Source organism: Protopterus annectens, chromosome 6.part0 (genome assembly GCF_019279795.1).
Source record: "Protopterus annectens isolate FY-2018-M chromosome 6.part0, PAN1.0, whole genome shotgun sequence".
NCBI classification, from domain to species: Eukaryota; Metazoa; Chordata; order Ceratodontiformes; family Protopteridae; genus Protopterus; species Protopterus annectens.
In genome coordinates, this window is record NC_056737.1 from 936216726 (window position 1) to 936232505 (window position 15780).

Genomic DNA, 15780 nt, shown 5'->3' on the forward strand with positions numbered 1-15780 from the left:
GGCAAGAAAGAGTCTCCAACGGGGTACTTAGCTTTTTAGAAGTCTTCGAAGTTGTATTCGGTAGTAGTAATCTCTGGTTCTGACCGACCGGCACTTGCGAACAGCTTCTGCTTGGCCACGGCAAGAAAGACAGAGGAAAATGGCGTCGGCTGATGCCTTTATACCCGAAGAACTGCAGCTATGACGTCGGGTGAAGTGCGACACCAGCCGAGGCCAGACCCAGACTTTGGAATCCGGCCGACCGAAGGGCTGCCTGATGACAGGACAACCCATTTGTAAGGACTGCAGATGCATCCTTGAAGGACATCTTTGTCTTGTAGGGTCTTAAATAAGTCAGCAGCAGCGCAGTACCAAAAAGATTCTGGTTGTCCAAAGGAGCATCTGGGAGCCAGGCTTTAATATCATCAGGTAAGGCCTGGAGCTTAAGACAAGAGCACCTCCTCATAACTGAACATGAAGCTGCAGCTCTAGAAGATGCAACAGCTGCATCATGACTACATTTAATAGAGTGATGAGCTACCTGTGAAGTGGAACTCAATAATGATAGGGAAACAGTCTTACCTTCAGAGTCAGGAAGGTCCAACAAGGCTCCCCCCCCCCCCAGGTTCAGACAAGACAGCCAGAACATAACACACCAACAAATCAGAAAACTGTAGAAACACAAAAACAAAGAACGGCCAGCAGTGCATTGTCGAGAACCTAGAGAGATTTTACATAATAAAGTACAGTTATTTTATTTTTTTTGCTGGCCGTTCTTTGTTGTTTTTGTGTTAAAACAGGCAAAACATACCTGGCCATATGGGTCTGATAACTTATGGCCCTGAAAGCCAGAATACAGGAAGTAACCTTTTCCCCAAGTCTTTCCATAGCCTGACTGTCTTTATCAGAATGGAGAAATTTGGAAGAGGATAAAAGCTTAGTGTGTCAGTAGAAACAGATACCATACCAGGGTGTGAAGGACACTTGTAAAGGTACTTAAAGGTCTCGGGTACCTAATAAAAGTGGTCAGGCTTCTTGGGAGCCAAAGGTTTGGAATCAGGAGCCAAAGAAGCAGCTGCAAAGGTATCCAACAAAGCTTCTAAAACAGGGGAAAAAGCAGGTGGTTTAGGACATTTCATTTGTAACAGCTCATAAATCTTTTGAATGTCAGAGTCCCAGGAATAATCCCACTTAAAATGCTCGCTCATGGTAACCACAGTGTCCCCAAAGGACAATGCCTCAAAGGGAGAATCAGGATTCAAGGAATCGTCTTCCTCTAATCCATAGTCCAAGGGGTGAAGTGATTTGTGAGAACAGGCTAAAGATTCATCTCCTCAACCCACCTCCTAATCCATGGAATTAGACTTACTAGTCCTTTTGGCTGAATTAGAAGACCAAAAAGAACAAAGAACAGATAATCCCGTATGGGGCCTCATCGCAATTAGGGCACTGAACCAACCTACCAATCCCTCTGAAGTTCCTTAGCAATGGGAGGAATATGTTTAGCTTTCTGCTTTTTTTTTTAATGGAACATCAGCTTTGACCAAACTAGGGGGCTCACAGCCATGCCTAGACTCTACAACGATACCAAGAACCTCTTCCCTAACAAGAGTCTGGGGAAACTCCCTAGGCCCTTTGGAAATGATCAGCCATGGTTTCTCCTCAATGGCTGTACAGGACAACTCAGAGGCCGTTCAAAACGCCAGTCCCATGCTAGCCTCCAACAGGGTCTTGGCAGAGGAAACACTGAGCTGTAGCAGAGTCAGACTGAGACTTTTTAGCTTTCTTTTTGAGAGATGGTTGCACCTTGAAGCAGACAGATTTGGCTATGGTACCCTGCGTCAAAAGCTCGAGACATTGGTTCTCAAGGTAGATGACAAAGACAGATGTCTGTGCAGAGTCTTTGGAACACAGGCCTGACGAGTTGTACACTGGGTACAATCATGTGAAGCACCTAGGCAGAACAAACACTTCTTGTGGCAATCTTTATGGGAAGCCTGCCTCCCACACTGTCATTTTCCCTTCTTGGATGACATGAACCCTAAATACTCAAACTAGAGGAGGAAAAGAAGGAACCCCAATGGGCACTTATCAGTAAATGGCTTGGTAGAAACCAGCTCAGAGATGGGTGCTCAAACAGACGTTCAACCATGACAACTGGATTGGTGGCAAAGAAGTTTTGAGAACTGAGCACGTGCACGTCACCTTTTTGCCCTATGCTTGCGCAGGAACAAACACCTGATATATGATGCTGGGAGGATATAAAGGCTTTGGTATACAGAATAGATGTTGGGCTTTTCTTGGCAGGAGATCCCACATGTGATGAATACTGCAACAATGATCAGGAAGCACATCTGTAAGCATGGAAATGAATGAAAAACTTGCCTTACACAAGCAACAGTACTACTGATGGCAAAATATGAAGTGCATATTACACTTTTTTTTACAATCAAAGTCTGGAGGATGCCCTGAACATGGAAGATAGCTTTGGGAAATGACATCTCTGCTGCTTTGGAATTCTGGATGGTTTACACATCTGCCTACAGAAGAAATCCCATCATGTGTAACACAAATGCTGCAATGTAGTCTATGTCTCCAGATCTAGTAGTTCAGAATCATAAAGAGCAGCCAAATCCCACCTGGACCAATACTCTACCTCCTGCAACATCCAGCATGCATTATATGTTAAGATACATGTTGCTAACAACTAGAGCGGCAGAGCTGAAAAATGGACTCCTCTAGTTTAACTGTGGTGTTATGTGGTATCCTTTGCTTCAGTGGTTGTCAGAAGGTAGTCAGGACTGATTCTGTCACCTGGTAGGAGATGAATCATAATGCAAATAAAGGAATATAACACCTCTAACAACAGGCTCAAGTTAACTGTTACTTTTTTTTTTTCAAACATCTTTATTGTATTATCACTTGTGACACAGGCAAATGTACATTCATATAACAGTAATCAAACTATAATTAACATAACAAACATTATACTTCACATATATTGCTATACGTCATATAACCTAAGCAACATTACATATTCCATTCCTGCGTTTTTTTTTTTTTTTTTTTTTTTTTTTTTAACAAGAAACATCTTTATTAAACCATGACTTACTACAGGCAATCTTACATTTATTTAAATGAAAACAAACCACACCAACACAATCCTAGCTGCAAGCATTTTAAATCACAAACCATACTGACACACTCCCAGTTGCAAATATTATACATCACTTATAATCTACCCAATCTTTTTCAGTCAAACATTACATTTCTTGAGTACTCCACATACTTTTCCCAATGATGAGCATGCCCCTGCATCAATACATTGCCACTTCCATTTATGTCTTAATAATGCAACTAAAATCTGAGGAAACTCAAGCCCCTAGACATCTAACTTCCCTCTTATTCCAGGTTAACTGAAACTTCTGCTTTATTTTAATTACAGAGCAGGCATTATATGAACCACCTGAAATTTAATATACTTGCATCTTAAATACTGAGGATACACAAAACTAAAGACAATAGTTCCACAGTGAGTGCAGCAGGTTGTTTGGATCAAGAACAGTAAATGTATACCTTTGATATACAGAACCACTGTAAAAGGAGATCCACAGAAACCAACAGGTATACTACCTACCTCCAGCCTCCCCAGTTGGGGAACCACTAGCTCCATAGCCAAATTGAAGATTAACAGAGTATAAGCACAGAAGGTCAGCATGGTGACTCTCTAAATTGTTATTCCCGTGATTCTATAAAGGGCCTGGATACTGATGTTTGGGCCTACAGCACACATACTGGCATGGTCCAATTTTCACACCCCACAGCACACATCTAAGTTTCTAAATACAGTCGGAACATTACAAATTTGTAATTCACCTGTTTAGACTGGTTATTGATCTCACTGTCTCTTCCAAATGCTTAGGTCCAGCCCAGAAATCCTTCTGCATATAAGGCATTCACATTTGCTCCTATTTAAATGAGTGATTAATCAAAGCTCAGCCAACGGAAAAACTATGGAATAATGATAGTAGCAATACATTTACTGGAGTCCGCAGGCCTCACAATTAAGAAAGACAAATCAGACTTTAATCCTTCAACAGAAAATCCATCTTTGGTTGTTCAGGATGATTCAAGTGACTGGAATTCTGTACTGGTTTGTATTAGTTTGACCTGATAGCAGCAGTTCTTCTTTGCATTACATGTTGACCTGTATCATGATGGCCAGGCAAAATTATGAAGAAAATTCACCACTAGATCAGTTTTCTGGATAAATTGCCAGATATCTTGTACATAATGACTCTTTTGGTCAAAGAACTGAACCGGTGGGCAGTGGTAGTCTTCTTCCTAGGTTCTGAAATGGATGTATCAGGTTGTGTTTAGGTATTTCACCTAAAGATATGAACTGTGTAAGACCCCTGAATTGCAACTCAGCTAAGTTACAGCTCAATCTGAGTAGTGAAGCACAAAATAAGAGTATTCAAGAATATCTAATATCTGGCATTTTCAGACAATACCACTGTCATGTGGTATGAAAGCGAGGCAAAGTGCATTAACACCAGCCAAGCATGGTGGCTGTAACTTATGGGATCTGGCCTACTTGCTCAAAATTCAATTATCTGCAATTATACAGACCGGAGTATATTTTTTTTGGTTATAGAGTTTGTTAATTGTTGCTTAGCTCTGTGTTGAAACTGTTGTCTCACTGTTCTGAGAGACTGATCGGCAAACATACAAAGCTGAGAATATTTTTTTGGTTTTAAAGTTTGTACTGTTAGTTGTTGCTTAGATCTCTGTTGAAACTGTTTTGTCTCACCCACCCTCCCTATTTTTGGTTTGTAGTTTAAATTTGGTGGTTTTTGCAGTTGCCCGTCCTACTGTAGATTTGATCTGGGACACTCCCCCCAGTCCCATCTCTTTACCACATTCTACCTAATAAACTCTTTCTGCACTTGCTTTTAGTCCTTTTTAATTTAAGTGCATTTTTTTAAAACTGTGTTTGGTCTAATATTGCTGCATACTCAAGTGTGCCAGCTTGCACTGCATGTGAATTGTTTTTTTACTACTGTTTTGCTACTTTTCTGTAAAAAAAAAAAAAAAAAAAAAAACTGTAAGCCTGTTCCTTTCCTGTAACCAGTGTTCATAGGTTGGTACTAGGCTATCGGCCCTAGGGCCCATACAAGCTTAGCCAAAAAATGTACCCTGGCTTCCGCCACCCAAGAAAATTATTTTCCTCTGCCCCTGTCAAGCAGAGCCACAGAAGTGATTCCCATTTCCCATCTAATCATCAAGATTTTTCTTGAAGAGTGCTAATGAGTAGCTCTGTTTGACATAGATAGGTAGTCTGTTCCAGAGTATGGGAAGTCTCTGGGACAGGAATCTATCCCTCCAGCATGTTCTGTTTATTGTGGTGACAAGGTTTAGGTCCCTACAGCATGTAGCTCAGAGGGACTGGGATTTCTTTAAGTGGAGCATGTACAACAGCTCTGAGTTTGACATAGCTTTGTATGTTGGGCAGAGATCGCCCCTGAGTAGGTGACATGCGATGGAGTAAAGCTGTAGTTTTTTGAGACTGTCTGCATATGGTATCTGTTTGAGGCCAGTAATCCTCTTTGTGAGGTATTTCTGTGGTCTTTCCAGTTGTTGTAGATGTCTTTGATACAGATATTTATCCAGGACTGTATGTAAGCTTCTGAGCCCCCCAAGCCTTTCTGTGTTGGAGGGAAGCCTTCTAGCTTATCAGTGGGAGTGGTAAGCACTAGGTAACCTGTCTACCACACAAGGAGTGGTTCTGGCCCAGAAATTATAGTTATTGGCCGTTTCGGCAATCTCTTCCATCTCTCTCAACTTTCTGATTTGAAAGCCTGCATTTGCACTTGTTTCTGTCCTGTAACTCGTCCAGTACAGATACAGATTCTTAGTTTTAGCACTTAAATTTGCTTGTTTATGCTCAGCAATTGTTCAGAACTTGTAAGCACTAAATAAGTTACTAATTACTATAGCACTATCTTCCTCATTACCTAGAGGAAAACAGTTTTTGTACTTACTTTTCTCACTTGCTTAGAGAAAAACAGCTCTTGTACTCACTTTCCTCACTTATCTAGAGGAAAATAGTTTTTTATTCAGGCATGTCCAAGGGTCAGCTCCCAGTGTTCTCTCCTGTCTATCTGATGAATCCGGGCATCTTGATGCAATGTAGAAATTGCCTCATGTACACTGACACTATCCTCCTACCACCCAACACTACAACCTGTGATAGATGCACTTATCTAGCCAATCTGGAGGAAAAGCTCTCTCTAACCAAGACTGAACTTGACAGTCATGAGGAGAAGGTAAACATTTGCACCACACCACACTCATCACATAGTCTCACAAAATCTACACCACCAAAATCCACACACAGGAACATAAAAACATTTGCGGAGGCTCTCAATAATAATCTAAGCACAGAGACCTCCAAAGCAGAAACGCAAGCAACCTCCATCCCCCAACACAACCCAAATGACACATAGCCCACAGACTCAGTGTGCCACTCAACCACAGCCAAGAAGGCAAAACAACGTACCCAACACACTAGTCATAGGTGACTCTATAGTCAGGCAGACTGATGTCTCACTCACCAGGCCAGACAAGGAGAAGGTTACTGTCAGCTGTCGGGTGCCAGGATCCGCCACATAACCCACGCACTCAGGTCACTCCAAACCAAGTACAAATATGACTCTGTCATTGTCCATGTTGGTGTGAATGACCTGAGACGTACCTCCCTGGACTACATGAAAAGAGACATGGAAGAGCTCTCCAATCTTGTAGCCCAGGCAGGTATGGCCCTAGCCCTGAGTAGCATTCTGCCATCGCCCAGAATGATATCGCAGTACAAGGACAAAATGATTGACTTCAACAATTGGTTAAGTTTCTGGTGTCATTCTAAGGGGATGCAGTATCTGTCTGCTTGGGATGACATGGTCGACAGACCACGATGCTTTGCCACAGATGGCCTGCACCTGTCGCCCCTGGGATTCTGGATACTGGCTAAGGCTCTTGCTGCCCCTATAGTGCCTTTTTTAGGCAGGGTTCAAATAACAAATTCACCACCATAACAGGAACAGGCAAACAAAAACTGAAGGTAATGCTACTCAATGCTAGAAGTCTAAATCTCAAAATGCACTCACTCGAGGCACTCCTTAAAATGGAGAACATCAATATCTGTGCAGTGACTGAGACCTGGTTCAAGGCTCCAGAGAGCGCCCCTGCACTACCAGGCTATAACTCATACCACACTTTTCGGCCATGTAACCTGGACCGAAACAACATAGGCGGAGGTGTGTCCATATTCATTAAGGATATCCACACCTCCAGGCTAGTTGCTCAGCATAATGCATCTGAAGTTACCCAAGTGCAAATAACTCTGGGCAACACTGCAATCCAAATTGTAGCTTGTTGCAGATCTCCTACCATGCCCCAGGATTCCCACTCCTCTTTTCCTTGATGTATTGGAAAATATTAGGGTTCAACCAAACACCCTAATAATGGGTGACTTCAACTACCCCACCATTAACTGGGAAAACTACTTGCGTATCAACTCCTTAGCTCAACGCTTTCTGGAATTCATAAACTCCAATGCCCTAGATCAACTTATCTACAACCCCACCTGGGGCAACAATATCCTAGACCCAAGTCATTACCAACATGAGTGACCAGTGCTCCACACCTGAAGTCAACTCCACGTTGGTTCGATCTGACCATAAGCTTACCTCCCTTGATATCCACATCCCGCCCCCACCCCCCATTAAGGAAACCACAGTAAAAAATTTCTCCAAAGCCAACTTCATGCTTCTTAAGAGAGAAGTGGTGAACTTCATGACACCCATGCAGATGGACAAAACAGTTACAACTGCTGAATCCTACACAAATGCACTCTATAAGCACTTACTTGAGTGCATAGAACATGCTATCCCAAACAGAACCAAGACGCTATCCTCCAAAAAAAGGAAGCCAATCTGGTGGTCCCCTGCCATAAACAAATTGTACAACAGAAGGAAGAAACTGTTGCAAAAGAGAGTAAAATCCCATGAGTGGAGGAGCTCCCTGGTCAGCCTCAGTAAGAAGCTGATATCCCTTATAAGATCCTCCAAAACTAGCTACGAAAACAAAATCGCCACTAAATCCAAGGACAACCACAAAGCATTCTATAGCTATGTCAAGAATCTAGATGGCGACACCCAGATCTGCTCTGAGTTACAGCACAAAGGCACGAAAATTACAGAACCAACTGATATTGCCAACATCCTGGCAGATCAGTTCAGTGCTACCTTTACCCCCCTTACCCCCTAAAGGGCCCATATCTATACAGGAAGAATGCAGAGTCCCTGTAATCACAACTATGCAGGTAAAAGCTGCACGCTCTAAAGCCACAAACACAGCATCCATGGGACCGGACAACATCACGGGCTGCATTTTACACGCACTTCAGAACGAACTGGCTCCCCACTCAAGCACCATGTTCAATAATAGCCTCGCATCAGGCTTTGTGCCCACTGAATGGTGCACAGCAATAGTTATCCCACTCAACAAAAGGGGAGCCACCACTGATCCCAGGAACTATCGACCTATTAGCCTGACGAGCCTGGTCTGCAAGGCCATGGAATGTATCATCATGGAACTCATAAACAAAGACATTGGTAACCTCCAAACTCTGGATCCCACCCAGTTCGGGTTTGTGAAAGGGAGATCATGCCTCCTGAACCTGATCAACTTCTTTGAGGCAGTCAACAAAGCCGTGGATGAGAGTAAGGTGGTTCACACAGCCTATCTTAACCTCGCCAAGGCTTTCGACACCATCCCCCATTCTGGAATTATAGTTAAACTCACTAAACTAGGTATAAATCCCTACACATCACAAGATGGGTTGCCAACTGGCTCACTGACAGAACCCACACTGTAAAAGTTGCAGACTCTAAATCTAACCTCAAGGCAGTGACAAGTGGAGAGCCACATGGTTCAGTCCTGGGACCTCTCCTGTTTGGTTTCTACTTCTCTGAAGTACAGGCTAACACAGAACGCCTCTGGCCGACGAAGTTCACAGATGACTGCAAACTAGGAGTCACAGTCAAGTCCCCAAATGATGTGGGCATCCTAAAGATGGGCCTCACTGAGACAGATGCCTGGTGTCAGAGCCATGGCCTCAAGCTCAGTGCCAAAAAGTGCAGTGTCATCCCCTTTGGTAAAAATTCTGTACTCATGAACTACCACATAGGCAGCATTCTACTTAACACCGAATGCATGATAAGAGACCTTGGGACCCAGGTGGACAGTAGTCTCTCCTTTGATAGTCACAGCCACAGTAGTCAGGAAGTCCTTCTACGTGGTACACCTCATCATAAAAGGGTTCTCATCCAGGAAAAAAGAGGTCATTGCTCCCCTCTACTCATCACTCATTAGACCCATTATAGAGTACAACGCCCCTTTTGGAATGTACCTCAAGACATCTGCAGCAGCTGGAACGGCCACAGAAGTACCTCACAAAGAGGATTACTGGCGTCAAACAAATGCCCTACACTGACCACCTCAAAAAATTCCAGCTTTACTCCATAGCATATCGCCTACTCCGAGGTGATCTCTGCCTAACATATAAAGCTATGTCAAACCCAGAGCTGTTGGACATGCTACACCTAAGGAAATCCCAATACCTCCAAGCTACACACTCTAGGGACCTAAACCTTGTCACCACAATAAACAGGACATGCTGGAGGGATAGATTCCTGTCCCACAGACTTCCTATACTCTGGAACAAGCTACCCATCTATGTCAAGCAAAGTTCTTCATTAGCACTCCAAGAAAAATCTTGATGAGTGGATGGGAAATAGAAAAAACACCCCGGGGATCACTTCTTTGTCTCTGCTGGACAGTGGCACAGGAAAATAACTTTCTTGGGTGGCGTAAGCTATGGTACCTTGCTGGCTAGGCTTACGTAGGCCCTTGGGCCGATAGCCTAGTACCTACCTATGAACCTAGGAAATGCAGAGTGCAATGTGATTGTAAATTAGGTGAACTAAAAGATGCACCATCTTGGTCAGTAGTAGTAACTCAGTCCAAAAGTTTTCCTTCAAGTGAGCACAGTGTGCATTGTGGAAAGGTGTACGGGCTGTCCATAATGTATCTCTACATGTCTTCTCTTACACTGCATAGCCTCTTTATTTTCTGACCTCCACACAGAAATGATGAAACAGTTTTCTTTGTAACACCCACTCAGTTCCTCTTATGTTAAAGGCAAAGAAATGCAAATGCTCAGATAATGGAAGTAGCTTACATTTAACTAAGACAACCATTGTTCTCACTGCTGCAAGAAATGGCTTTCAAGCCCGTTCACAGTCTACCTGAGCACGATTAATTATTTCAGCAGAAGGAGTCTCATCACTTCTTTTGCAGACTTCAGCTCACAACACAATATGATACATTAATGTGGGGAATTGCTTTCGCTCAGTGTCATACACATCAGTTATGAATTCACAGAACCTGCCACTATGAAATCTTACTTTTTAAGATTTACTTTATACCAGTTTCAAAAAATACAGAAAAGAAGACATCAATCTGTAGTGGAAGCACACCATGCCACAGATTAAAATGCTGAAGCACATATTAATGAGCATGTAGTGTGCACAGAAATCAAATTCAAAATAATACAGTAGGATGTTTTTATCAGCCCCTAACAGCTCATGCACACAGATGTATGCACTCAGTCTTCTTATATACATTCTGAGGTACACATTGGAGTAAAAGGAATACATTTGCGCCTTTTTTTTTTTTTTTTTGATTTACCAAAACTGAGTATCCTATTTTCTCAGAGACTGCAACACCAGAATAAAATGATATAGAGGGGATGTGGTGATAAAGCCCACCGTACAGGAGATGCCTCCAATATACAACATTAATACAGTTTTATTTCTATCAGACAGTAATAAATGCTACCCAATAATTTAAGGCATACAAAGATAATTAGCAGAGCATTCCACATTCCATTATTGTGAGAATCAGAATTACACATCAAGGGTTTGCATTTAGGATATTTTAAGTACAAAGCCTGCTGAGTTTATGAGCTACAGGCCCCATAAAATACCTAAAAATGTAATTTTGAAAAAATGACAAAGCTTTTTAATTCGACTTTTTCAATTCCTTTAAACTATACACTATGGAAAAAGGCTTCATTATTGGCTAATAGTTTAGACAAATTTTGGAAATGCAAGCTTTGACATGCAGAGAATCCTGTTATTTAATAAGGAAATAGGTTCAGTACTTCATTGCCTTCCTGGTTATCTTTTTGGTGGTTTCACATCTTCAGCTGTAACATCCTGATGACAAAGTTTTGCACTGGATGAATCTTCAGAGCTAGCTTTTTGCACATCACATATTACCTTGACAGAGGACATTAAATAAAAAGCCAAATCAATTTTCTAATTAGCTCTGAATAATATGGGTTCTACTGGATAAATAAACCATTTCCAACTAATTCAACAACTGCAAATGTTTTGTTATAAGTGAACTCATTAACTTAATCCAGGTCATCTTAGAAGTCACTCTCTGCTAGAGATGCTGCTACTCGGTCACCAATTCACACCTTCACTCATCACCACAAATAAGGCTGCCAGTCCAAAGCAAGAAGCTATGTATCAGGGTGTACCTTAGCCATTCAAACTCTAACAGGAACCCCCACCTCCTTTTCTGATGCAAAACTCCCTCCCACCACCCTCTTTCTTTTAATTTACTTTTAATTTTCATATTCAATTAGGACTTGTGGTGGGGTCATGGCTATTGTTACTCCCTGGAAACAGAGGAAGGTGCCCCCTAGTGCTGTTACTTAACTTTTTTGTACTATCCAGAGACCCAACTACTTTGTATCCTGTCAGAAGCTGTAAGCTGCAAACGAGAACTGCTAATATAATGCCATGTGGGAAGGGTTCAAAGACTTATTTAAATTAAAAAGTCTGTCACAGTTCTACAAGTTATGTTCTGATTCTCTGTACCCTATGCTGTTAATTGCCATCTAGTGGCCACTCCTAATGATGCAGCTTGGTGGGGAAATGAGCCATCTGAATGCTACAAACAGGCAGCATTAGCCACCTTTTAAGAAGCCCAAAAATTAGAAAGAAGTGAATTATTTACTATTTTGATTGGTACCTTCATGACGGTCCTGGGTTCAGGTGGTTAGGTCGCAGGACATTTCCCTGCAGGTACATTTGGTTAGGTGCACACAGCTGAAGTTAAATTTAGCTGCAGAGACACGTCTGTCACAAATTCAATGAAATCACAGAGCCACTCAGCATCATGTTCACAGCTTCAATAAAGTGCAGGGGGCTAGGGAAGTGATGTAAGTTATGCTTGATGTATAGTACACACACATGTAACTAAAACATGTAGAGGTCTGCTATAGCATAAAATAAATCTTTACTTATGCTCCAAAAGGTGTTTACACAATGTTCCTTAAACACGGTGAAGGGAGTAACTGCCCTCGCACACTCGTCACATTAATGGCATTGCCCATTTATACTGCATTTTCACTGCCACTGACATGTCCACTGTGCATCCTGCTGCTGTTGCCTGCCATATAACCTGCTGTCTATAGGTGCCCTGGGAGCCATAGAAAATATTTCCCCGTGCTTTTGGTTATTGAAGATGTGTTGCATGCTTGTATGTGCCCACAGTGAATCTGTTGACAGCCATATGTTTCTGGAGATGAATTTCTCTTCAGTTATGTGTCCCCAACCTATGTTTTGTAACCTAACAGCCTGAATCCAAATGAACAATGTCCTCCATTATGGCCCTTACAACTTGAAGAACAGCCATATCCGGAGGGTGAAAGGGTTCTCAGATTGGATGTTACCAAGTGCCTTATTTATCCCAGTACAAAGCAAAGGCCACTCAGTAATTTAAAGTGCTGCTGAACTGTCCCTACAGCAGGAGCAATGCAGAGCTATGCAACTTAATACCAACTTGAGATTGTATTGTACTGTTTTAAAATAAACAGAACGGGGCTTACTGCCTTAATCCATGCCTAGCTACAATAGTTAAACAAAAAGCTTCTCTAACGAACAAAAAAAGGAGAATGGTTATTCACAGGTTTGTTTTGGACCCAAATGACTACACACCTCTAACAATATAATGTCAACATTTTTTAAATAAGTACATCTTTCAGACAATGAACATACCAATTAACAAATCTTCATCAACATCCAGTTCTAAAGCCTCTGCTGCTTGCTGAACCCAGGAGTTGTGCTGCTTTGCTTTACTGTTATGGTATTCCATTTTCTCAATACTTCTTGCCAGATCCACTCGCTCCTAAATTAAAACCCAATACATATAATTACTTTATATAAAAAAAAATGCCTTTGACATACACCTTCGATTAAGACAAATATTTATTAGTTTTGTGAGCACATTTAGTATACACTCATTGGCCAAAGCCTGTTTTCATTTCATATCATAGAAGGTAAGGTATGAAACTGAAGACTCACGCAGACAATTTCATCTCATTTCTTGCTGTAATATCCACGCATTAGATATTCCAAAACAAACGTAATGCGTACAAAGCTTGCAGGATCCACTGCAACACATTACAGTAGTATGACGGCCTTGCCTTACGGAAACCTGATGAATTACAGAACTAAGTGCTGCACTTAGATCTGAGCAGTTAATACAGTGCTTCATTGGTTTAATATAATGCACATCAGCTGCAAGAGTCAGTGGAGAGAGGAACTGATAGTGGAAACAACAGCCTGAAAATATGTTCGGCAGACATGTCTACAGAAGGATAGTGGTACCTGTTTTGAATTCAAGAGTCCTGTAACTGTACCTGTGTATTAAGCATAATAAAATGTATCTTTCAGTGCTTGTTTCACAGATAGCAAACCAACACATCTTTTGTACTTCTAGCTATGTTATCTTTTGTACTTCTAGCTATGTTTAAGTATATAATTTGTTTCCAGTGCATTGTCAAGCTTTCAGCTCAAAAGAAGCTCCAGTTCCAAAGCTGCTAACCTCACGAGTGCAGTCAAACCTGGAAAAATATATTTGTCATCTTGAGCAGCACAGATGTAAAAAACAGCCACAGAATGTCAAAGACTATCCCCACACAGTTCAATTCCTACTTTATACAATAAATATTATCTCTCTTAAAAACTAAACACATCTGCCCCCTCACTCTTCCCCTGTCCAATCAAAACCACCCACAGCTCTTCAGTTGTAGTTCAGTACCTACTTCATTCGTAAGGAACTTGGCTCCTTAAACTAAAAACTACTTCTGTAGCTGTAGACCAACTAGCTAAAAATGGCTGCAGAACTCATAGCCTTCCCTGTGCCCATACTAATTAAAAGGTCCACAGCAGAAAGATCCATCCCATCATTGTGGAAAAAATCCTACAAGATACCACTGAAGAAAGGCAGCACATCTACAGAGTTTAATAGCTACAGACCGACAGCGATTCTCTCTCCCTCTCCAAAATATTAGAGAAATGCATCCATATGCAGTTGATACAATACCTAACCTCAAATAACCTGCTCTCAGAAACACAACGTGGCTTTAGGCCCCAGCACAGCATGACTACTGTTCTAGATTTTACCAATATAATAAATTGACACAGAAACAATGGTCTGCTTTTTTCCCACCATCTTCTTGGACTTGTCAAAAGCATTTGATACTGTCAAGCACAAACAACTGCTCGTTCGACTCTCCTCAATAGGACTTTCACAACACTCCTTACTGTGATTCCTTGGTTACCTATCTGGAAGGCAATAAGTCGTTAAATGGCAACAAACCTATTCATCCTTTCAGTCAGTTACTAGAGGTGTCCCTCAGGGTTCTATCCTCGATCGTCTACTATTTATTATATTTATTAATGACTTCCACTCGCCATGTTAGTTTAGTTCAGTATGCAGATGACTCAACATTAATGTGTGTGGCCTTAACAATACACAAGCTCCAAAGAATACCCAAAAATCTTTTTTCTCTGTAGAAACCTGGCTCAAAGAATCAAACCTCCTACTCGACTCCAAGAAAACCAAGTTAATGCTTTTTACCTCAAAAAGTTGCCAAAATCAAAAACAATCTTTTACTGTTAAGATAGTACTGTCATTGAAACTGTAACTCGCAGTAAATTTGTAGGCATTATAATAGATGACACTCTCAAATATAACCACCATATACTGTACAGCATTAAATCTACACACCACAAACTAAGCTCCTTTTATAGGATTAATGGATTCCTTATAGATACTGCGAGAAAAACTCTAGCCACCACCTTCTTACTACCGACTCTTTTATATGCTGTTGCTATCCTAACAAACTTAAACAATACTCAAAGAAAGAAACTTGCTTCTTGCTACAATAAAACAGCTAAACTGGCTACCAGTCTCCCTCATTGGATACACCATTGTCTTAGTGTAAAGCAATTAAACTAGCTTGAACTGCACAACTGTCTAACATACTCACAACTAACTACAGCAAACTCATTCATCATCCAGAAAAATGCCCTGCACTACAAAATGTATTACTACCCTACTGTACAACAAGGGACCTCCATTCCAGTAACATATTCTTATTACTTACAAATAAGTCAAATAATGTTGCAGGAGACTTGCTCTAGCACCAATGCATTGCTAAACTCTGGAATAATATCCCTATGCAAATAAACTTCTTTACCAGACTGAAGTGCAGAGGTGTTATTTGTTCCTCTACCTCACCAAATGTCCTGAATATGGTAATCTATTCTAAAATCATTCTTATCACTTAACTACAAGCCTAAAAAAAAAAAAAAG

General features: G+C 41.3%; 1 protein-coding gene across 1 annotated transcript in view; it reads right to left on the minus strand.

Annotated features, from left to right (window-relative positions):
* DDX24 (DEAD-box helicase 24) overlaps nt 1-15780 on the minus strand; it is a 416990-nt gene that overhangs the window by 11566 nt on the left and 389644 nt on the right. The window contains exon 8 of the mRNA XM_044074590.1: nt 13176-13305. Within this exon, the coding sequence (XP_043930525.1) occupies nt 13176-13305 (130 nt within the window). The remainder of the gene's footprint in view (nt 1-13175; nt 13306-15780) is intronic.